The sequence below is a fragment of the Strigops habroptila genome, chromosome 4, assembly GCF_004027225.2.
Source record: "Strigops habroptila isolate Jane chromosome 4, bStrHab1.2.pri, whole genome shotgun sequence".
Taxonomy (NCBI): Eukaryota; Metazoa; Chordata; class Aves; order Psittaciformes; family Psittacidae; genus Strigops; species Strigops habroptila.
The window spans coordinates 68,642,246-68,665,651 of NC_046358.1; the positions used below are offsets into that span (position 1 = coordinate 68,642,246).

General features: G+C 57.3%; 1 protein-coding gene across 1 annotated transcript in view; it reads right to left on the bottom strand.

Moving 5' to 3' along the window:
* Positions 1 to 23,205, bottom strand: part of NTN3 (netrin 3) — a 31,782-nt gene extending 8,577 nt beyond the window's left edge. The window contains exons 1-3 of the mRNA XM_030482959.1: positions 22,681 to 23,205; positions 12,585 to 13,579; positions 5,543 to 5,731 (exon numbers count right to left, since the gene is read on the bottom strand). Coding sequence (XP_030338819.1) covers positions 5,543 to 5,731; positions 12,585 to 13,551 — 1,156 coding nt within the window. The 5' untranslated portion in view covers positions 13,552 to 13,579; positions 22,681 to 23,205. The remainder of the gene's footprint in view (positions 1 to 5,542; positions 5,732 to 12,584; positions 13,580 to 22,680) is intronic.
* Between the last annotated feature and the right edge of the window lie 201 nt (positions 23,206 to 23,406).

Below are 23,406 nucleotides of genomic sequence, written 5' to 3' on the forward strand. Positions count from 1 at the left end.
ATTTTGGGGGCTCAGCTGTGATAACAAATGGCAGTGAGCAAGGGAGCCTTGGCATGATGCAGGGCCATCGGAAACATGGGGGCTTTCCTGGGTGCCAGTGCTGGATTCTTGGTGTGAAGTTTAAGGACGGACATAAATCTCAGCACAATCAGGATCCAATTAATCTAAGCAGATCTCTCTTCATGTGGTGGAATAAAGCTTTCAATGACTCTTGACATTTTACCTGGATCAGCTACTACGACAGCTTTGCTCATCTTAGGTCTGCAGCAGACAGGTGTTTTTGGTAGATGACCTTGGTCTCTGCCGCACCGACCTCCAGCCCCTTGCCCTGCCATGGTGTGATTTCCCACAGTCCCACAAAAATCCTTTGCTCCTTCCCACTTGGATGGGAAGAGCATCCCCGGCAGCACCCAATGCTTCCCCTGACCAGTCCCACATCCAGCATGGCCGCATCCCACCACTCTGCCTCAGCATCTCCATCCCTCCTCATCCTAGGTGACCCACAGTGGAGGCTAGCTCAGGGGATGCAGGCACCAGAGGCACAGCTCCATCTCCATCCCCAGCTCTAGCTCCACAGTTCCATCCCCAGCTGCAGCTCCAGCTCCATCCCCATCCCCATATCCATCCCCGTCTCCATGCCTGCTGTGCACACATTGAGCCCTGCTGCTCACAGCCCTGCCGGGTACCAGGATCTGACCCACGGAGCTTGAATGGTGGATTAAGTCACTAGCTTGGAGCTTAACTCATCGAGCTGTTCTTGCCAGCAAGCATGTCTTGCACCTAATATTGAGGTTATTTTTGCATCTTAAGGCTTAGCTGCTACTGCTTCCCCAGTTTTCATTGGAGAAAGCTCACGGTTTACAGCTTTGTTTAAATTACAGGGATTAATGCACAGCCATTCTTTATTTGACTTTGCAATTACCACCACTGAATTAATCCTGTAGGTTGTTCTGCCTTTTCCATCCTCCCAGCTTTTCCGTCTCGCAGCGCCCAGTGGTGACGCCGGCACTGGGAGGCCCTTCCAGGAGGGAAGAGCTTGCCTTGGTGGCTGAGGGCTCCGTTCCGGTGCCAGCAGGAGACGTGGGCTTGTGCAATGTGCAGCTGATATTTCTGTGCTTGTTTCAAAGACGTCGCATCCCAAGCAGAGACAAATCATGGATGGATGATTTAGTAACATGCATTGGGGTTTGTTAAATAAAACAAAACAGTTCCTGGCCTCTGGGCTGGTTCTTCACCTCCTGAATATGAACTGAGCTTCAGCCCTAGCACCTGCAATATCTGCCTTTGCTGGGATGCTCAGCTTCTGCCCTGGACCAGCACCATGGTATATGCAAAAGCCTTCATCCAAAGCCGCAGCCCTCAGTTCCCAGCAGCTTGCTCCACACTTGCTGTCATGAGCCTTGCTTTTCCTTTTCTGTTTTCTTGCAGAAGTGTAGATAGGTGAGCTGGAGGTATAGGGCACATCTTTGGAAAAATACAAGCCCAAACTGTCTAGCCATAGAATCCCAGACTCGTTTGGGTTGGAAGGGACACTAAAGCTCATCCAGTTCCAATCCCCTGCCACAACCAGGGACACCTTCCACTAAACCAGGTTGCTCCAAGCCCCTGTTTCCAACCTGGCCTTGAACACTGCCAGGGATGGGGCAGCCACAGCTTCTCTGGGCACCCTGTGCCAGCGCCTCAGCACCCTCACAGGGAAGAACTTCTGCCTAAGAGCTCATCTCAGTGTCCCCTCTGGCAGGTTAAAGCCATTCCCCCTTGGCCTGTCCCTACAGGCCCTTGTCCAAAGCCCCTCTCCAGCTTTCTTGTAGCCCCTTCAGGCACTGGAAGCTGCTCTAAGGTCTTCCCTTAAGGATCCTTCTCTTCTCCACGCTGAACAAGCCCAGCTCTCCCACAGAGAGCTGTCTCCAGAGCAGAGGTGCTCCAGACCCCTGATCGTATCTCTGGCAGCAACAAGTCCCATTCACGGCACTGGGCAGGCAGGCTCCCAGGTGCTGGTCCTGCTCCAAGGAGCTCCCAATCCCAACAAGATCCACCACTGAATAAGTACAAGGAAGGGGTGGAAATGCCCTCTGCTTTACTGAAGAAGAGACAGCCAAAAGAGCAGAAGCATCAGGGATTTTATTATTAACTCGGTTCCCTGAGGCAGAGCCAAGAACTGGCTCCCAAGAACCAGGGACCGCCTTTACTGCCAGATCCTCCTCAACATATGCACCCTGGCAGGGGACGGCCCTTGTGCACATGTTCATCTGGCGAGGCTGAACCTTTGCAGCACTTCCAAACCTCGGGCAAACCCTGCCAGCCCTCCGGAAGTGGCACCCACCATTCCGGGCTGGCAGAGACCTACCCTGGCTTGGCACGGAGACCGGCAGGGGAGGGACCCTACAGCACTCTGCTCCTCTGCAGCATGGACTGGCATTTCTCCTGCACAGCAGCATCAGCCCTCGCCCTGTCCCACCAGCTCCTGAGCGCCCGCGGGTGCTCTGCACACTTCATCCTCTCCAGAGCAGCCACCTTGAATCTGAGATGCTTTCCATCACCTTAATGCTCCACAATTACAGGCCTGGGAAGATGCTGGAGCAGGACCAGGCGCAGGCAGAAGGAGGCAGCCAGAGCCCCTCTGCTTCCTTCACCCTCAGCCCTGAAAATGGGGGGACCTGAGCCAGAGCCTGGGTAGGAAACGCTGCACCCGCAGTATCCCTGGTCCATGTTTAATTACTCTTCTCCCTGCTCCCAGCACCCAACCAAATCCTGCTTGCTTTATTTATCATTAGTTTTTGCTCTCTTCCCTGGCTGGAGCAGAAACAGAGACCTCAGTGCCCAGCACAGAGGCAGCACTGCAGATGCTGGGCGCCACAGGGAGGGGAACACCTGCAAGGCTTCCACTTTGCTCGGCATTTCATAAGTTTGGTAGCAAAGGTAGAAGGAGCTGGTGAACCAAAGGGGAGCAGAAACCCCTCATTCAGGGTGGGGTGGGGAGGTTGGGTGCTGACTGCAGAGGATGCAGAGGATGCCACCCCAGTGCCTCACAGGCCCTGGTGCCAGTCGGGGTGAGTCAGGGCTGCCTGGGATCCCCCACTGCTTGAGGGCAAACCTCACAGAAAAGGGAATTTTGCTGCAGCTGCCCCAGTTCAACAGTGCTGCAGCAGGAGCTGGGGGCTGCTTCCATCCCTCCCTGGCCTCAGTCAGAGCCAGGACCCCTCCAGGAATGGGACATGGCCCAAGATGCTGGGCTATAGACCTTAAGGATGCATAGAATAATAGAATGGGTTGGGTTGGAAAGGACCTTAAGATCATCCAGTTCCAAACCCCCTCCTGCCATGGGCAGGGGTGCCTCACACTAGACCATGTCACCCAAGCCCTGTCCAACCTGGCCTTGAACACTGCCAGGGATGGGGCAGCCACAGCTTCTCTGGGCACCCTGTGCCAGCACCTCACCACCCTCACAGGGAAGAACTTCTGCCTTGTGTCTAACCTGAACTTCCCCTGTTTCAGTTTAAACCCATTCCCCCTTGTCTTATCACTACAGTCCCTGATGAAGAGCCCCTCTCCAGCATCCTTGTAGGCCCGTTCTGATACTGGAAGGCTGCTCTGTGGTCTCCATGCAGCCTTTTCTTCTCCATGCCTTGTCCTTCCTCCTCCTCTTCCTCTCTCCCAGTGTCACCCCAAGGATGAAGGTACCTGGCATGGCTTTGGGACGTGGCTGCTGCCTGGCATGAACCCCATCAATGGGAAACCCTTGCTGCTGCTGGGGGGCTGCCATGGCCAGGGCCATAGCTGTGACATGGCATGGCCACAGCTGCGGGGCTGCAGGGCTGCTGAGGAGGGATCTGTCAATCTGTCAGCTGCGCAGGTGATTACAACTGCTGAGCTAAGGAGGTGGCTGCAGGCAAGGCTGCCCCTGCCAGCGCTCAGCCGTGCTCCTGCCGCTGTGCCGGTCAAACCGTGGAAGTTTCTTCCTTTATCTCCTCAACTGCTCCTGTGGAACACAGCATGGGCAAGGGACGGACGTCACCTATTACATGAGCCATAGCTACCAACAACACTAGGGCACCTGAGAGGGGAGCCCCAAAAGTCAAACCCATCAATTCATGTCTGCAGCCACGACATTAATGGTCCAAAACCAGCTTCAGCAGTTCCTGTAGACCCTACATAAACACGCTATGTTTATGTCCTCACAACAGCAAAGGTGCCAAGTGCCCATGAGATACTGCACTCCCTTCTGGGAGGTATTTGCACTCTAAGCTGGAAAAAGAGGGATCAGGGATGAATTCAGAGCAGCTGTGGCTCACTCCACTGTTTCAGCCTGGATCCCACCAGTCATACAATCCCAGACTGGTTTGGGCTGGAAGGGACCTTAAAGCTCATCCAGTTCCAACCCCCTGCCACGGGCAGGGACACCTTCCACTAAACCAGGTTGCTCCAAGCCCGTGTCCAACCTGGCCTTGAACACTGCCAGGGATGGGGCAGCCATAGCCTCTCTGGGCAACCTGCGCCAGCGCCTCAGCACCCTCACAGGGAAGAACTTCTGCCTAAGAGCTCATCTCAATATCCCCTCTGGCAGGTTAAAGCCATTCCCCCTTGTCCTGTCCCTACAGGCCCTTGTCCAAAGCCCCTCTCCAGCTTTCTTTTAGCCCCTTCAGGCACTGGAAGCTGCTCTAAGGTGTCCCCAGAGCCTTCTCTTCAGTCCTTGGGGATGGGAAAAATGTTTTCTTACCTCAAGTTCTTTGGTGAAACTATTGTTTTGAGGCTTCACAGAGGAAACAGACTCTGCAGATGGGGGTGAGCAGGGAGAGATAAGAAAAGCTGGACAGTGTGGCCAGGAGCTAGAGGAGAGTTACAGGCCCCATGATGTCTGGCACAGGCTGTGGATCTTACAAGGTGAAGCTGTGGCTTGATGGCTTGGAGTGATTGGATATCCTGGCCAGCTCAGGGACAAGCCACCCTGCCTGCAGGCACCATGAGCTGTGGTGCTCAGCATCCTCTCCAAAACAGCCCCCCAGAACTACCCCATAGCTGAAACACACACCCAGGTCCTGCTCCACAGCCTAGCAGGGAGATGGACACCTCCACCAGCATCCCCAGCCCTCCAAGGCAGGGAAGCCACTGTGGGTCATTTTGTGAAGCAGCTTGAACACTTCCAAGTGTGTCCATGGCTCAGACATTTAGGGTTGGAGATGGGTTTCCAGCACATTTAGTCATGCACCTTCTTCAGCACCTGCCCAGCGTCTCTCCATGCACTGACTGTGGAGACTGAAACTGCTGCCACACCAAGACTCTGGCAGGATGGATGGAGCTTGGGGAACCTGCTCACTCCCTGCCCATTGTCCTCCCCATCGCTCGAGGAGATGCTGGGCTTGAAGTGATGTCCCTGCCTGGTACCCTTGGGATGGCAGAGATGACCTGGGTGATGGAGACTGGAGGTGACCTGCAGCTGGACTCTGAGCAGAGGGATGTTGCAAGGATGGGAGGGAAGAGCAAGGAGCGCAAGAAAGATTGTATGATGACCCATGCTGCCTGCATGGAGACCCCCACAGCTTACCTTTGCAGGCCTTGCGGTCCGTGATGGACTTGCTGAGGTCCCGGTAGAAGCCCTCCTTGCAGTAGTGGCAGTGCCGCCCTGCTGTGTTGTGCCGGCAGTTGAGGCACACGCCACCGCTCTTCCTGCCTGAGAGCTTGTACAGCTCCATGTTGAAGCGGCAGCGCCGGGCGTGCAGGTTGCAGTTACAGGCTGCAAGGTAAGGGGAGAGGGTGAGGGCTGGGGGTGAGACCTGGGACTCCCCTGGGTGGGCTGGAGCTGCCCCAGTGCCGGCGAGCAGGACAGGCAGGGCACAGCTGGCCCCAATGTGCCGTCCAGATGTGCAGCATCCGATGGTGCCGGGGGGTCAGGGCAGAGGAGAAAGGGCACGTGTAGGGCTGGGGCATGGCTCAGCTGGAGGCAAGTGTGGGGTGGAGGGGTGCAGACAGGGGGTCTGGCAGCACACCCAGGCACCTGCAGCCCCGTTGTCCCCCACATCCCTTCCCACCCGCCTCATGCCATGGGGTGTGCTGGCCTTGCCCCTGCTGCCTCGCAGGGCACCATCCTCACCGTCAGCAACAGAGCCCCCATTTAAGGCTCTACCCTGTGTGCATGTGCACACACACAAAGCAGCCCACACAGCAACCCATGCGTGCACACACACATGTGTGTGAACACACAAAAGTGCACAAGGACGCACACAAGCTCAGGTGCACACAATCACGTACACGTGAACATGCATATACAAAAAATGTGCTCCTAAACATGCATATACACCTGCACACACACGTGTATATGTGCACTTGCATACACCCATGTGCACCTACATGTCCCCATATCATTACATGTGCACACATGCACATGCACGTACACAGATGTGCACAGAAACAGCTACATGCCATTACACAGAATCACAGAGTCACAGACTGGTTTGGGTTGGAAGAGACCTTAAAGCTCATCCAGTTCCAACCCCCTGCCACGGGCACACGTACACATACACAGACCTGTGTGCACACATGTGCACAAACGCATGCTCACACACATGCATGAATATGCATGCACAGACTGGCGCACAGACTGGCACACAGGCTGGCACACGCACACACGTGTGCTGCTGCAGACCCACATGCACGCTGTTCTTTCATCAGGCACCGTGCAGCTCCCCGCCGCCCGGCTGCACGTGTGCAAGATAAAAAGGCAAAGCAACACCCACTCCTGCTTAACACTCGCAAAAGGATAATGGGAACAAGATTTCCTTTGGTGAAACGCGGTGCCCTCCCCCCGGAGCCGGTAAATTGAGGTTGGGTGAGAGTTTTTCCAGGCGTCCTGTGAAATTCATTAACGTGTCAGCCCAGATTTAACTGCTCCGGCCTGGCTTGGCGGGCGCATGAAGTTGCCTCCCCCTGGCCGGCAGGAGCTTCAGCCTGGCAGATCAAACGCTCCCTCGCCTGCCTGGTTGCAAGGATGCTGGGGGAAGGAAGACAGAGTGAACCCCGGACCTAAAAATGGAAAGAGCCTTTTGGAGGCTTACGTGAGCAGGGCGAAGGTTGGTGCTGGCACCACACGCTCAAACCCTCAACTCCCCCCGGAGCTCCCCCACACTGAGATTAGTGTAAAAATCACATGGCAGGCATCAAAATAACACTCGGTGTGGTGGTAGGTGCCTCGGGGGCTTGTGTCTTTTGAGCTCTTTTTTGTTTCCCTGGTGCTGGTGAAAATAGGGACCTCTGAGGCAAATTCTGACTTGGGATGCTGGGATGCAATGCCTGGAGGGAGAGCAGCGAATATTGCCCTAGGTCCAAGCAGCCTGGGATGCTCTGCACCAGGGCTGCTGGTGCTCGGCCAGGCTTTGCCAGGGCCAGGAGAGGTGGTAAAATACCGCAACATCCAGGCTGTCCTTGCACTCACCAGATAGCAGGACAGGGACAAGCCAGGTGGTTTGTGCCACTGAACTGAGGCAGCTGCATGGAACTGCAGCAAAGGAGCACTTTTTGGCGGTAGAGGGGCCTCGCTATTCCCTTACATCACTGAAAGGCCAGTTGAGTCACCCCAAAATGCAGCTCTGCTGTCCCACTGGGGGCCACCCCTGTTTGCCCCTGGCATCCTCTAGGGAAAGAGAGTGGATGGCAGCCCAGACGGGAGCTGATGAGCAGCAGAGAAAGGTCAGATGAATGATTTGCTGCCCGTGGCACGGGTCCCTCCCTGTCTCCAGTTTAATTGGTGAGAGAGTAACCGGCCAGGGCATTTCACAGCATCATCGACCCTGCTGTGGGCTGGGGCCCTGCCGGGTGGCACCTTTCGCTGGAAACATGCCGCAGATCCTCCCAGGAGCCGGCTTTTGGGAAGAAACCTCCTCTTGCTGCCCAACATCATCCCCTCTGGGGGATCAACCCCTCTGGGATGCTGCTGTTGCCCGCTCCAGGTTGTTGCTGCCAGTACGGGTTGGGTGTCAGCAAACTGCCTCCAGCTGTGCTGGAGCCAAGCCGGGATTTTGGCATGATCCTGGCCAGCCGAGGTGGGGATTTGGCCAGGCTGGGATGGCTGGCTGTCTCCTGCTCAGGGACAGGATCACACCAGCACGGGACCCACGGCACAGCTGTCTGGCACTAATCGGGGCAGCCAGGTCCCCCCCTTACCCAGATAAATACTTCCCTGTTCCTCAGCGCCGGCTCAGTTGCAAGCTCTGTCTGTCTCACGTTAATCACTAATTAAAGGCTTGAATGTTCCCTGCTGTTTGGGGTATTAATAAGAGTTTAATCGCACAGTTTGGGGCTAATTACGTGGTAGCTTGCTTCCACCCTCGTACAGTATGCCCAATTAAACAATCATATGATCAATTAAACAATCACAACATCTAATAATTTGCAATAATAGACTAATTAAACGTTGACACCTTGCAATGGAGCAGCCTTCTGTCCCCCTTTTGATGGTGGTGGAACCCCTGCCGAGGCTCTGGCCACCCCACAACCTCTCCTCCTCCGGGCTGCCGCGGGTGAGGAGCGCAGGGTGATGGCACAAGGCGGTTTGGGGCAGAGAGCCCGGCACGGGACGGGCAGCGCCGTGCACTGGGGCACACGTGTGGCAGGCAACGGATGGAGCCCGCGGGGCAGGAGCACGGCTGCCGCCCCTGGAAGTTCCCTGGGAACAATTAGGGAAGGCAGCCGGCTCAGCGAAACCCTAGACCTGCTGCTGCTGCCAACCCACAGCGGATTCGAGCTACGCCCCTGCTTTGGCTGGAGGAGAGCCCGGGGCAGGATGGGGCTGCACCTCCGCCCTGGGATGGGAACCGAGACCCTTCCCTCCCATCCACACTACCCCTCCTCATGTGGAATGTGTTTGGGAAAAGAGGGGCCGGGGCTTGCACCTCTGCTGCCAAGAAGCAGGAGGGGTGGTGGAGAGCCCTCTCTGAGGGGCTGCGACAGGCAAGGCTGAGCAACTCCAGCCCCATCCTGGGAGGAGCAGGACTCAAGATGCTCAGACAAGTGTGAATCCCCTCCATCGTGGTGGCTGCCTCCCCCCGGCACCCCTCCCTGGGCACCTGCTCTCCATGGGGTGCAGCATCCCAGCAGATTGGGGGTTCAGGGGGATGCTGCCCGCTTGCCACCTCCCAAAGCCACCACCAACCCCGAATCACTGGCCACTGCGCTCCCAGGGAAGGACCGTGGCCGGTGCTGCTGTTTTCCAGCACATATGCTAGAGAGAAGGCGAGGAGCATCCTGCCAGGGAAGGGGCTGCCAACAGCAGAGATCCTGCTCCACGGGTAAAACAGGCCAGGGCAGCTCACCGGTGTGGGGGGGTGTGGGGGGATGTGTGTTCAGAGATGATTTTTGCGTGGAAAGCACAGAGATAGAAGAAGAAAGCAAACACATACAGGAAGGGGCAGAGGGCATGGGGGAAGCACATGGGATCCTCTAAATCCCATCGTTGCTCCAAGGATCAGTGTTTTCAGGCTGTGGCATCCCAGATCAATCTCCACAGCCCCCCAGCCCAGAGCAGAGGGAGCAGCAGCCAGCGAGGTCTTCCCAGAAGGGCGCAGCCCCTTCCCCACCGAACCCCCTGTATCAAAGCCAGCCCCGTGCGTTATCCCAGTGCTCCGGGAGCACTCCCGCCGCGGCGGCCACAAAGGGAACAAGAGCTCCCGCATCCCCAGCGACTGCATCAATTACTTCCAGTGGCTGCCCTGTGCTAATCCGCTTCCCCCCCTTCCGCAGGCCGGGTGTTTGGGGGTTGCCTGCCGGGGGGGTGACAGGCTGCCCCTGAGCAGCTCCGCATGTGCAGGCAGTGGCGGGGAGGAGGAGGAGGAGGCACAAGAATAAAGCTGATGCATCTCATGGGGGGAGCTCAGGACTTTGGCGATCCTCCTTGCACCGGCCACTCTGCTGAGATTATCCTTCACTGAAGGGCTAAAAGCTGGGGAGACACATGGATGGGGACACGTGTCTCTCCCTCCTACCCTTCTCTGTCCCCTGTTTTGGGCAGGGCACAGCAGAGCATCCTAATATTGGCAGGGCAAGCACCTCGTGGGACGTGCAGCCCTTTTCGGGTTTCAGAGAGCTCCCTGTGCCCGTGGACCAATGGCACCACTCTCTAACCACCAGGCACAGGGCCATGCACCCTGCGGCATGGGGCTGGCACTGGGCCCTCTTACCAAGCCAGCAGCATGGCAAATCCACTGTCACCGTCCTGGCTGGCGACATCCCCAAACCTGCCTGCTTGCCAAAGCCATGCTGACCCCCTCAATGCCACAGCATGGCAACGTCCCCGTGAACCCCATGGCCACCCCATGGCAGCCATGGTGGGGTCGTGCCTGTTGCCCATGCTCAGACTTCAGCCATCACCTGCCCGTTTCACCTCCGCATTTCCCACCCCAGCCAGAGGCAGAAATTCTTGTCAAGTAAGAAAAGTTTGTCCTCAGCTGCAAGAATGGATGTCCCAGCACCGTGACATGGTGCAGGACATCAATTTGTCCCCATGCCAGAGCAGGCAGAAACTCCTGGAGGGGGACAAACCCTCATGCAGCGCGCTGGGGAGCACAGAGCCAAGAGGTGACACTCTAACACAACCTGAAGCTGTGCTAGCTCCATGGCTCCATCCAAATCTGCTTTTGGGGTGCTGTACACACCCAGCCCTGCACCTCAGCTGGCACTGAGCTGTCAAGCTCCTGCATCCATCCGCCCTCTTCGTCCTCACCCCTCCCCAGCCACGCATGATCACCCACGACCAAGCACCAGCATCACCGGTGCCCGGCCACAGGACAGAGTCCGAAACCCTGCAGCCCCGGGCTGAGCAAAGGGAACTTCCCCGGCAGCCTCTCCTTTTAATTGGTGCTAATTGCTGCGTCTGTTCATGCTGGCTGGGGAGATGTCATTGTTGAAAGGCACAGAGGGGAAGGCTCGGGGAGCTAATCCAGCTTTCAGCCGCTAAGCCCTTCGGAGGCGGGTGATGGAGAAGCTCTTTTCAGGTCCCTTCAGAGAGGGCACAAAGCCCAAGAGGGGAAAGGGAGAAAGAAGGGGAGCGAATCAACAGGAAAACACTACTTTCACACGCAGCTCGGGGAAGGGGCTTTGTGCAGGGGGCTTGTTGCGGGGGAGCTTGAAGGGACCGCGCTGTGCCCTTGCCTCCTCTTCTCTCCCTCGTTTATCTTTTCAGCCCCATCTGCCAAAAGGGTGATGCAGCTGGGGGCAGGATGCTCAGGAGCACAGCCCTGGGGGCAGGATGCTCAAGGGCACAGCCCTGCGGTGCAGGACCTTCACCCTGTGGTGGCCAAGATGGACAGAGGGACAGGAGATCTGCAGATGCTCCCCCCAGTTTAACCCCTTCTGTGCCAGCAGAGCCACCGCTGCTGCTATCACCCTGCTCTACCAGGGGACTCACTCGGCTGTGAGGCAGATGCGCTGTGGGGTGTCCCAAGGGAGGCAGCCCTCAGGTTGGGGTCCTGCTTTTTGTCCCAGAGGGTTTCCATGGGTTCACTCCCATTCAGAGCCCTCCCCTGGAGGTAGCAGCCACGGGCAGGGTGCAACGTTGATGGCTTTCTTCCGAGCTTTGCTCCAAAACTCATCTTTCTGAGACAAGTGGGAGAACGCAAGGGCTGACACAGTCCCACAGGGAGTGAGGTGGTTTAAAGCATTGGCTCCAGCACTTGCTTTAAGCCTGCTGCCTTTTTGGCCATTCTTAGAATAAATCCACTGTAACATATATATATTTAAGCCGACAGCTGGGGTCTCAACAAGACATCGATCACAAATACTAACAAGTCCCCGTGACCTCTGGCACATCCACTGAGCCTTTCAGGGGCTGATTAATGGTACGGCTTTCCCTCGTCTCCATCCTCCCACCACCCCCTGGGGCCCAGGCTCCAGTCCAGGAGGAGCAAGGGGCTGTTCCTCCCTCTCCCAGACCTTTGCAGGGCTACGGCATCCCCCAACCCCATCCCAAATCAGGACAAAAGGCAAAAACCTCCACCAAAATCTCACAAAGAGTCAGGAGCAGGACAGCCGAGCAAAGCCAGTGTGATGTTTTGGAAACGTTTCATTTCAATGACAATATTTTTAACCTCTGCAAGGACAGACAAGCTAAAACCACCACGCAAAGCGCCGTGCCAGACCCCCCATGAATGGTGAAATGTTGACTCAGGTATTTCCTCAATCTCTGCCAGGTTTTGCTGCCTGCTCCCTACCTCACAGCACATCTAATGGGCGACCTCTGTGATTCCCATTCCTGGCCCAGGGGCAGCTCATTTGCTGCCCAAGGGAAACCCCCTAGATGGGCATCGTGCATCCCACACCAAGGTTTGTTAACTTGCGGGAAGACACCACTGATTTTTTGGAGTGTTTTGGTGCTTTGGCTCATGGCACCTTGCTGGAGGGCTGGGAAAGGCTCAACTCAGCAGAGACAGGGCACATGCTTGAGCCTTTCCCAGCTCTCCAGGGTGGGAGATGCTCCCCAGTAGCTCTGGAGAAGCGCACTCCATCACTTTGGCTCAGCACCCATCCCTTCCTCCCCCAATGACCCATTTAAGGGTTTCAACCCTGTAAAAAATATAAATGAAAAATGAAATCTCACTCACCCAGACACTCATTGGCCTCGCGGGCTGTGGCCCGCTGCCAGGGCCGGTCATAGTGGAAGGGCTTGCAGCGGTCGCACTCGGGCCCCTCAGTGTTGTGCTTGCAGTCGCACACCAGCTTCTGCTCCTTGTCCTTCACACAGCGCGCTGCATGCCCATTGCACTTGCAGCGCCCGCCGACCTGCAGCTCCCCCACTGCGTAGTAATAGGGGGTGGAGCCGGTGCCCCCCTCATCCTCCCCAGCATCCCGGCTGCCCAGGTCGCGGAAGAGATGCGGGCGGCTGAAGACCACGCGGATGTCGGTGGCTGTCACCCAGTCCTGGAGCACGGGGCTGCTGTCGAAGTCCTGTGCAGAGGGTCGCCCATCAAGGGTGCTGAAGGCAATGAGCCCACCGGTGAGCGGGTAGAGGTCGGTGAGGCCATCAGTGCAGAGGGCCTCCTGTTCATTCTGCTTGGTGACGGTGGCTTTGCTGGGCTTGCCGTAGATCTTACGGCACTGGGAGGAGTAGTACTGGTACGGCACCCAGGTCTTGCCATAGTCCATTGACTTGAGGATGGCGGTGGATTCCGGCCGAGGTGAGCAGAACTGGAGGCTGACATAGACCACCTCGAACTTCTTGCCGAGGGACAGGGTGAGGGTGACGTTCTGCGGTGAGTGGTGGAGGGTCTCAGAGCGCCAGCACGTCATGTTGGACGCGGTGTTAAGGTCAGTCAGGTAGGCGGGTGGGTGGGCTCGGCGCGGGTCTGAGGCATTGCAGTGCCGTGTCGGGGGCTTCCCACACGTGCTGGAGGCTTGGACCTCCTTCCCAAAGGCGGCATTGACAAATTCAGGGATGCAGCGGCGAGGAGCACCGCTCTCATCGTAGCAAGGGTCTGGGGGGGTCTGCTGGGCCACAAAGGGGTTCACGGTCTGGGAGAGGCCCAGCATGGCGGTGGTGAGGAGCAGGCGCAGGAGCTGCTGGACCTCCATCCTCCTGGGCAAGGGAAGTGGCTCCTCCCTGGGGGGACAGCAAAGAGAGTGAATGGCTCCTGCAGCTCCACCATGAGTGGCACAACCGTGGCAGTGCCCATGCAGGAGGCTGGTAAGGGATGGGGAACACACCCTGCCCCTCGACCTGTGCTTCCCTTCACACCCCACGTCTACTGATGCAGCCTCCTGGGAGCACAGCAGGGAGGTGATTACTTATCCACACCAATCCCTTGCTGCTCATCAGCAGGAGCGAAATACCAATACAAAATGACAAAAAGAGCTGAGCTTTGGGAGGACGAGGCTGGAAACAGGGCCCTTTCCCTGTCCTCTTACAAAATGTCTCATGGGTGATGGGAACGGTTGCTCCTGCCAGCAGCCCCAGCTGTCACACACAATTCAGAGACCCCTTCACTGCACGGCTTCCAAGGATGGGAGGTGGGGAAGAGCTGGGGAGACCTTTCAGCTGCGGCAGGAGCTGCAAGCCCAAGTTACCCAACCACAGCCCGAAACAGCTCCTGCCATTGCGGGAGAAAGGAGCAGCAGTGAAAACACCTTGTGGGGACATCTTACAACAGGCAGGAGCTCGCCAGGATGAAGGCTTTGGGTCCAGCACCACTTTCCCTGCTGTGCCACAGCCCAAGTAGCATCTCCGTGGCCAGGGGCATGGTAGCTTTTCTGAACCAGGTGCTGGATCCCTTCTGAATCCCACCACCACACTGCCTGAGTATTCCCACTGGCAAAAGGAGGTTATTCTGGCCTCACCCCCAGGAAACCCAGGTCTGGGGCTGGCCTGTCTGTTGATGGACGGAAAGATAAAGACCATCATTGTCCGCACTCAAGTGTCTTCTCCGAAAGTTTTGCAGTGACTGACAGAATCTAGAGGAAAGTCATAAAGTAAACACTTGAATGTTCAGTTGGTGGTAGCTGATAAACTTGCACAATGCTCACCAGGAACATTTGATGTAATTTTGGATGAAAATCAGCTTGCTTGCGAACACTTGACAGAATATCTTGAGGTGCACTGATGTAGTACACCCGTGGCTTCGCTCCTCAGGTGACATTTAGGGTCCTCTGTGCTTCCACCATATCACACCACAATCACTGGATTGCTGCTATGAAAATACATTTCAGCCCCAAACAGCAGTGCAGATCAGATGGGGATTTTTAATCAACAGGGAAATAGTGTAATAGGTTTAAAATAGCATAACCTACATTTGCTTCATTAGTTACTATTATCAAGGGCCTGTAGGGACAGGACAAGGGGGAATGGCTTTAACCTGCCAGAGGGGAGATTGAGATGAGCTCTGAGGCAGAAATTCTTCCCTGTGAGGGTGCTGAGACACTGGCACAGGTTGCCCAGAGAAGCTGTGGCTGCCCCATCCCTGGCAGTGTTCAAGGCCAGGTTGGACACAGGGGCTTGGAGCAACCTGGTCTAGTGGAAGGTGTCCCTGCCCATGGCAGGGGGTTGGAACTGGATGAGCTTTAATGCTGCTCCCAACCCAAACAAGTCTGTGTGACTTGGATTTTGTGCTTCACTCTAAGAATGAAGCCCTATACCAACAGCATGACCCAAGCACAGCAGATGTTCTGTTCGGCATCTACAGCCCCCAACACCACCCTGGCCCACCAGGCTGCCCACTTGGCTGAAGGAGCCTGGCAGGGGACAGCTCATTCCAAATGATGCAGGGGTTTGGGTTTTTTTTTTCTTTTTTCCCTTTTGCAAAAACCACCAAGGAGCACGGCTGTGGAAGGAAGCTGCCTCCCTCCGGCTGCCAAACCACTAATGGGGGAAGCTCCTCCCTTCCCAGCCACGCTCAGGCGGGCAGCCAGTGGCAGAGCCCATGCCCATTGAGGAGGGAGCAGGGACAGGGGTCTCAACCCACTCCTAGACATCTCCCCCAGGACAAATCCCAGCCCTGCCACCTTCACGCTGTTTCCTCACTGCTTAATCCTCTGCTGATGGAAGAGGAGATGCTGCCTGCTGAAAACCCAGCGGCTCCCTTGCTGGTCTCTGCATCGCCCAGGCAGCATGCCCCCTGCTATCTGGCAGCACTACAGAGCGCTTCGGTGACACAGCAGCCCACAGCTGCCCAAGACGAGGGATACTGTCTCTGGGGTGCTCAGAGCGCTGAGAACCCCCTATCCCACAGGAGCAGAGAGGGGTAGCAGGGATGTGGCTATCACCACAGCAGAGGAAGGACCATGCCCCAAGCACAAGGCTGTGAAGAGCATCCCCACTGCAGGCAGCTGCCTCCTGGGTAGGAGGTGAAGCCATGGCTGCTCCAAGCTCCCCAGCATCTGCCTGTCTGGGAACTGCTGAGTGAAGACAGCCCCTGGTTAACCCCTCAATACAATCCTGATGGGACCAGCACCAGCCTAGTGTGGAGCAGCAGGCAGTGAGCCAGAGCCCCTGCCAGCCCACAGGGCTCCTGTACTCATCCCCAGCACTGGACCCCCCCCCCACATTGCCAGCACAACCTGACCACGCACATACCTGCGGAGGCCAGCATGGCCCTTCAGTCCTGTGATGCTGCAGCTCCCCTGTCATCCCATCCCACTGCACACCCCACAGAGGGGACCCGGCTGGGTGCAGCCACTGCCACCTCCCATCCCAGCAGCTCCAGGGCAGCACATGGGACCAGGACAACCCCATGAGAAGAGAGGAGAAACCCCCTGGGATGCCACAGAATCTTCATTGATCCACTCCAGGGGGACGTGGGTGTATCAAACAAGGCACCCACCATCTCCTCTGTGCTACATGGCAGCAAGAGGACAGGAGTAGGGTCATGCTCAGTGTGCCACCTGCAAAGGCCTTTTAATTCTGTCTGGTAGGACACAAAGGTAAAAGGAAATCCCGAAACTCCTGCCCAGAGGAGAGAGATAGCACCAGCACCCAGCGGCAGCAAGGAGAGAGCCCAGAGGCGAAGGTCTTACGAGCAGGGCTGGGGCAGCAGGTCTAGGTCTCAGACCAGGGTTACTGCTGCTTTTGGGGCACATGGGGGGCACAAGCATCTCCCACCCATCCTCCCCATCCAACGGGGAGCTCAGTCTCTCCTGCGTGTCATAGCATGGTGCAAGCCCCAGAGGTTCAGTGGGCAATCTTTGGGGGCTCTGCTCCTACGGGGAGCCAGCGCTGGCTCATTGGCGCTGCGGAGGCAGGGCCGGAATGGAAATCATTATCATCCGTGAGACCACACACAGGCACGCACGCTCCGCGCCCGGCTCACCCCATTATCCCACTGAAAGAGAGCCAGGGCCGCGGGTCTCCGTGGGCCTCACCTTGTATCGGAGAGTAGGGAAGCTGCAGCGTGCTCCTCTTATGCATATTCAGCACGACCCTGCACAGCCGGCAAGCTGCTGGGAAGGCCTGGCAGTGGGGATTTCTCTCCCCGGCCCCCATCTACCCCCGCTTTCCACTTCCCATCTTCACTGCCCCTGGGCTCAGTGCAAATGGAGACGGTGCTGAATGAGCAGGGAGAAATGCCCCATCCCTGGCAGTGTTCAAGGCCAGGATGGACAGGGCTTGGAGCAGCCTGGTCTAGTGGAAGGTGTCCCTGCCCATGGCAGGGGGTTCGAACTGGATGAGCTTTAAGGTCCCTTCCAACCCAAACCAGTCTGGGGTTCTGTGATTCTATGAAATGGGACGAGCCTGTTGGCACCAGATCCAGCACAATGAGGGGGTGCAGCTCCCACGGACAGCATCCTGGCTGTGTCCCCGGCGAGGCCCTCGGGTGGCCGCCAGCAGCACCGTGGGGCTGGGGGGACGCAGCGGCCAGGCTCACCCTTCCCAAGGAAGCGACCCTGCTCCCAGCTCCTCCCCAGAAGCGGCTGAATTTCTGAGGTGGGCAATTTCCTCCCTCCTCCGCTCGGGAATGCTAACAGCCATGCGGCTTGGAAGGAAGTCACGCCGCCACAGCGCTTACAAGTGCTTTAGAAAGGAAAGAATCAGCTACCGCATCCAGCGCCTCCACACCCCGGCTCCCTACAGCAACATGCTTCCCAAGCGTTCCCAGCATTTCCCTGCCTTGTGGGAGGTTTGTCAGGGCGCTGCTCCAGCCCGCCGTTCGTTCCCCTTCCCATCACCTTCCCTGGAGGCAGTGATGCCGAGAGCGATGCCAGGGTCAAGGGCTCCAGATGCCAACCCATTGGGTGGGAGCTTGGTCCCCAAAATGGAATGCATGAGGCAAGTGCAGGTGAGCCAGGGCAAAGAGAACAGAATTCCCCAAATATGGATGCTGGTGCCTACAGAGGGCCCAGGGTCACCACCCAACAGACTGGGGGCAGCGGCAGCTTTGCAGAGGTAATTACAGGATTAAGTGGAATGAGGCAGGGCGGGAGGGAAGGGGTTTATTAGCCAGATTTGATCCCAGGACCTTTGCGGCACAGGAGCAGCCTTCTCCAATTAAAGCTGAGTGGGAAGGTGTGAGCGGCCCGAGCAGTGCTCTACCATCTGCTGAGCCCTGCACCCAAAAACCCGGGTTTAGACGGCAAGGATGGCTAAAGCCGAGCAGCCAGCATGGATTGGGAAGGGGAAAGCCCTGAGAGAGGGCAGGAAATGGTGTTTCCTTCCTGCCGGGGTCCTACATGATTCCCCCAGGTCCTTCCCAATGCCACTGGCACGGCACAGCGGCTGGGTTTCTCCTCTGGTGCATGGGGTGCTGGCAGCACCCAAGGACAGCATGTGGTCTTACCTGGTCAAGATGGGGATGCCTGGAACCCGCAAGGTGCCACATCACAGGGACCAGGTACCTGGTGCTAGCACAGGGAAGGGACAGAGCCACCTACCCACCCGGGGCACCAAAAAGCTCCTCATGGCATGGCATAGCTGGGAACCAGCGGGCAGAGGAACCCCAGGCAAGGGGCAGAGCACCCAAGTACTTGAGGGGATCCGGCAACTAGATCCAAAGTGCCTGGACAGGGCTGATCCCTGAGGACTGCTCATCCCTGTGGGGTGCCATCCCCAGTAAAGCCCACCAGCAGCTCTGAGCAGAAGGGCTACAGGGGGACAGGAGGGGATCCAAAACAGAAGAAGAATGATGTGCTCAGAGAAACTGTAGCCAAGCCCAAACAACCAGAGCATGTGCCTTAACCAGGATGTACCTGCTACGAGACCTTGCACATTCCCACCTCCTCACGGGCCCTTTCTAATGAGAGCATCCCCGCTCCTGGTACTGTGGGAGTGACCCACTGGAGGCTTGCTCCAGCCCCATGAACAGGACCCACCTTGGGGAGCTGCTGGGGTTCCCAGATCCCCACCACTTCCATCCCATCCACAGGCACCAGTCCCCCAACCACCACACTGATGCCAGCTGGGGGATGCTCCGTCCCCCCACCCAACCAGCAGAACTCATCAGGACCAAGCTGTGCTCTGGCCACGGATAAATCATTCCATGTGTTGCTGGGACAAAAAACACAACTGAGAAGTATTTAAAATGAAAGGAAAAACCCCATGCAGCCAAGACACTGGGACTGGGCTTGGCTTTCCGGCGGGAGGGAGCGCACGTGGTGGGGAGAGGCCGGAGGGATGCAGCACGGAATGCTGTTCGCCTTCCCAGCTGCTAATGGAGAAACCAGTGCCCACTTGGGACGCAGCTAATGGCACTGAGGAGATGTCTCGCTTTGTTCTACAGGCTCCTTCTCTCTTCTGATATTTAAACATCAGCAGCTTCCAGCAGCGTATGGATCTGCATCCATGGAGCCGATCACTCCACACAGCCCCATGGGCTTTCAGCCCCTGCTCTCCAAGGTCTGCACGGCTCACGTGGGCAATCACACAGCAGTGCCCTCCTGCAGCAGGCACCCCCAGCACTAGGTATCGTGATGCTCTCTGGCAGGCTGGAACCAGCATTACACAAGCCATAGGATACCCCAGCGGTGCCAGGAGACGCACACAAATTACACTGCACGCAGGAAAGGATGGGCCAGATTCTGACCTCAGTCCTTTGGCATCAGCCAGCAGTAACTCCATTCAGATCGCGCCAAACCAAGACGTAAGCGACTCCATTCAAATTTACACTGGCATACCTGTGGTCAGAATCTGGCCTGGCTTGAATTAGCTGCAGCCTGACGTTACAAAAGGCAGAAACGGAGCCCAGATTTCCTGGGTTATTGAAAACAACAAAAAGAATAAAAAACCAAAAAGAAATCCACCACGAAGCAAACAGTCCCCAGGCTACTCCACCATGTGCACAGAGCTGTCAAAGGCTGGATGTTCAGATCCATTCCTGTTCACCCATTTTGGTAGCTCAAAAGCCACACTGGCTATGGGAAGGAAGGTCCCCCATGGGTGTCCTGCTCCTACTCTGCTCCCCAGCCCTGGGGACGGATGGTCCTGCTCTTGGGAGCAGAGATTTCAGCATGGAATCACCTACATGCTGTGGAGCTGAATCCCTTTTGCTGAAACACTCTTGCATCCCCCAGCCAGCACAAGCTGGGGATCTCTTCCTCATGCTCCCAACACAACATTGGCTTAAGGAGGCATTTGGAGCCTTGCAGGACTAGAAAACACAGCTGCCTTGATGCTACCCTATTCATTAACTTCCACTACAGCTTGAGTTGTTGCTTCACCCAACTCTAATCCCACCCCAGCTCCCTGAACCCATTGCACGATCCTGCCACGCCATGTGCTCCCCAGGAGCATCCCTGGAGGTGCAGAGGGTTTTCCTCCTGCTGCTCCCAGCAGATGCACGGGACTTGCATGGTCCCAGCCCAGAAGTCCTCCTTGCTTCAACCCCTTTCCACTCCTCCATATGGGAATATAGTGATCTGGTTTCCATAACGTCCCTTGTTGCCTTTTCACAACATGCTGGGCACAGATGTTGAAAATAGTCTGGATGAATATTTAAAATGGCATTCAGAGATGACAGCATTTGGCCGGCTTTGAAAGATGTCTCACATCGCGTCGAGTATGGCTCATGACAATGGGGCCGGAAACACGCTGCACTTTGACATCTCAGCTTTAGCTTTTTTGTTTTACCCCCTCTCTGGCTGTTGGTAGGATATTTCATGCCCCTGGTGTCCCAAAGCCTGTTGTTGCTGGAGTGCCAGCCAAGTCTGCAGCCTTTGGAAGAGGCTGTCACGTACGTTTTTCAACATCACAGGGCAAAGCGGAATATGGAAAATCTGTCGCATTTCCATACGGAGCGCAAGTGTCCTGCACAGGCTCAGGGAGGGGCTCGTGGGGGCACAAAATAATTGCTTCCTTATGGAGCAGGGCCTGACTAACAGGGTGGGGGAACAGAAGGCAGAGGTGCCATGGACACCCTGAGCACGGCAGCCGCTTCTCTACTGAAGGAAGTCAAAGCCACCTCAGTGTGTGCCCCAAGGTCTGTGCTCACCTCTTTCCAGGCTGGGAAACCCTGCTCAGACCCACACCACCAGCTGCCACCCAAGGTGGGGCCTCTGTTCCAGCCATTTCAGGCTGAAGACACCATGTTCTGGTGCCAAGGGAGCAGCAGCAATGTTCCTCAGCCCAGACTCCTAGCAGCTTACAGTTTTGGTGGGCTCCTCGCTTCAGGCCGCAGTGTGCTCAGCTGCATCCCTGAGCTCAGCTTCTTTCTTCTCCAGGCTGCAGACCCACCTCGGCTCCTTCCCAGCCCAGCATTACACCTGCCGTCTGCTCTGCAGGGACCAACTCACCCTCCTTCCATGCAGAGGCAGAGGAGGAAGGGATGTTGGGATTCCCATAGCCCACCCTGCACTTGGACTGGAGGACCTCCTGGGCCCTCACCAGCTTGCTCCAACCAGGTGGTCAGAGCAGCACAGCAGATCCCTCTGTTTTATAAATGGGATATTGCTGGGAAAAAAAAAACCAAAACCAACCCAACAAAAAGAGTTGCCATCCATCCATCCAAATGCCTTGGAGGGTGGTTTTGGATAACAGCTCAAGCCACATCCCTGCTGCATTGGTTGCAGGGAGCTCCAGCCTCTCATGGCTTTGAGAGCAGGCAACCGTGAACTCGGCCAGGGAAGAAGGATCTGTGATCATTTCCACGTCCAGGGTTGGCACATCCAGGTCTACACTCAATCTCAGGTCCGACGCAAATGGCACGGTCAGAGGTGGGCATGCTCAGCCTGGCTTCCATCCTGTGGAAGCTCATCAGGGAGAGGAGAGCCCATGCACAAGCGCTGCCTGGATGAGCATCCAGCCAGCAGGACCCACAAGCTCTGGTTCCTGCCCGCGGGGCCTTCCTCACCCACCTGCTCAGCAAGAGCTGAGTGAGGCAGACTGCTGAGCCGAGCGAGGCTGCTGAGCACCATGTCCCCCATCACACCAGTTATTCCTTATCCCAGGAAAGGTATTTCCACCCACCTGCTCTCCGGTGGGCCGGAAAGCCGTGGGAGGCCCAGCGCTTTGAAGGAATGAGGGTTCAGCAGCTCCAAGACAGAAAGGCAGAAGCAAAACCCCAGCTTCCCTTCGCCCTGTGCCACCACCCGCTCCATGTGCCCTGGCTGGAGCTGCATGCCCTCATGTGGGGCAGGGTGCTGGGAGTGCCGATGGGGTCTCAGCCTGACCCCAGGACCGTAGCACAGCAGGAGCCGTTTCCACAGGGAAGCCCAGCTCTGAGCTGCCCTGCAGAGGGGTCTCCCCGAGGCAGCAGTGTCAGGAAGGGACCAGCGATAACGCCAAGCCTGGGTTGGTGGCAAGGGTGAGGACACCCTGCCAAGGTGCCCAGTGGCTTTGTGCTGGCGGGGACCTTCGGAGCGGGTGAAGGCCTTGCGCAGGCGCTGCGGGCAGCACGTGCGTGCCCCGTGCCCGGGCAGTGCAGGCAGCGCCTGGCAGCACTCCCGCACCGGGTCCCCCCGGCAGCGGGAGGGGGATGAGGCACTGCGGGGCTCCGTGCAGCGCCGAGCGCCCCGCGTCCCCCCGCCGCCGCGGTGGCAGCGAACCGAGCAGAGCCGGGTCAACGCGCAGAGCGGCGGCAGGAGCCACCGGCCCATGCCCGGCTGCGGGCGGCACCCCTAGCCCCACCGCAGGGAGGTCCCGTTAGCGGCGGTGAAAGGATGGAGAGAGAAATAAAAGCCGGGGGGGGGGGGGGGGGAGAAGGGAGGAATAAAAGGCAAAGAGGGAGGGAGCGGTGGGGAGCAGAGCAGGAGCCGCTCGGCCGGGAAGTTGGAAGAGCAGCTTACCGCGGGCGGGCAGGTAGCGGGGTCGGTCCGGGCAGCAGGTCCAGGAGCGAGAGGAGCCGGGGCCGCAGCAGCAGCAGCGGGGCGAGCGGCGTGGGGCAGCTCCCCCTTCCCTTGGCTGATCGCAGCACAGGAAAAAAAGGGAGGGGAAAAAAAAAAAGAAAAAGGAAAAAAAATAAAAGCAGCAATAATAACAAATTGCCAAGGAAGGTGGGGGAAAGAAAAAGCAAAATAAAGCGAAATAATGTGAAGCGGGAGGGCTGCTCCCGGCCGTGCGGGCGGGTCCCCAGCGCCGTGCCCGCAGCCGGCCGCGCTCCCGCCCGCTCCACCTCAACGCCCGCGGCTGCTCCGGCTGCGGGAGGGAGGGAGAAAGGGAGAGGGAAGGGAAAACAAAACAATAAAATTAATATATCTATATGTATATATATATATATATAAAAGAAAATCAAGAAGTGGAGAAACTGAGCCGCGACCGCTGCCTGGGAGCGGAGTAAAAAGGCTCCAATAAATCCCGGGTTGAAAAGAAGGGAAAAGTCACCTCCCCGAGGAAATCAGAAGCAGATTTCGAGCCATTTAATCACATGCAGGGAGGTGTGTGTGTGTGCGTGTGCGCGCCGCCCGCCGCCGCGCTGCCCGCCCTGCCTCCGCCCTCCGCCGCCACCTCGCCGGGACCGGAGCGGGAAGGGGCCGGCACCGGAGCGGGCCGGGCCGGGAGGAAGGGGCCGCCCC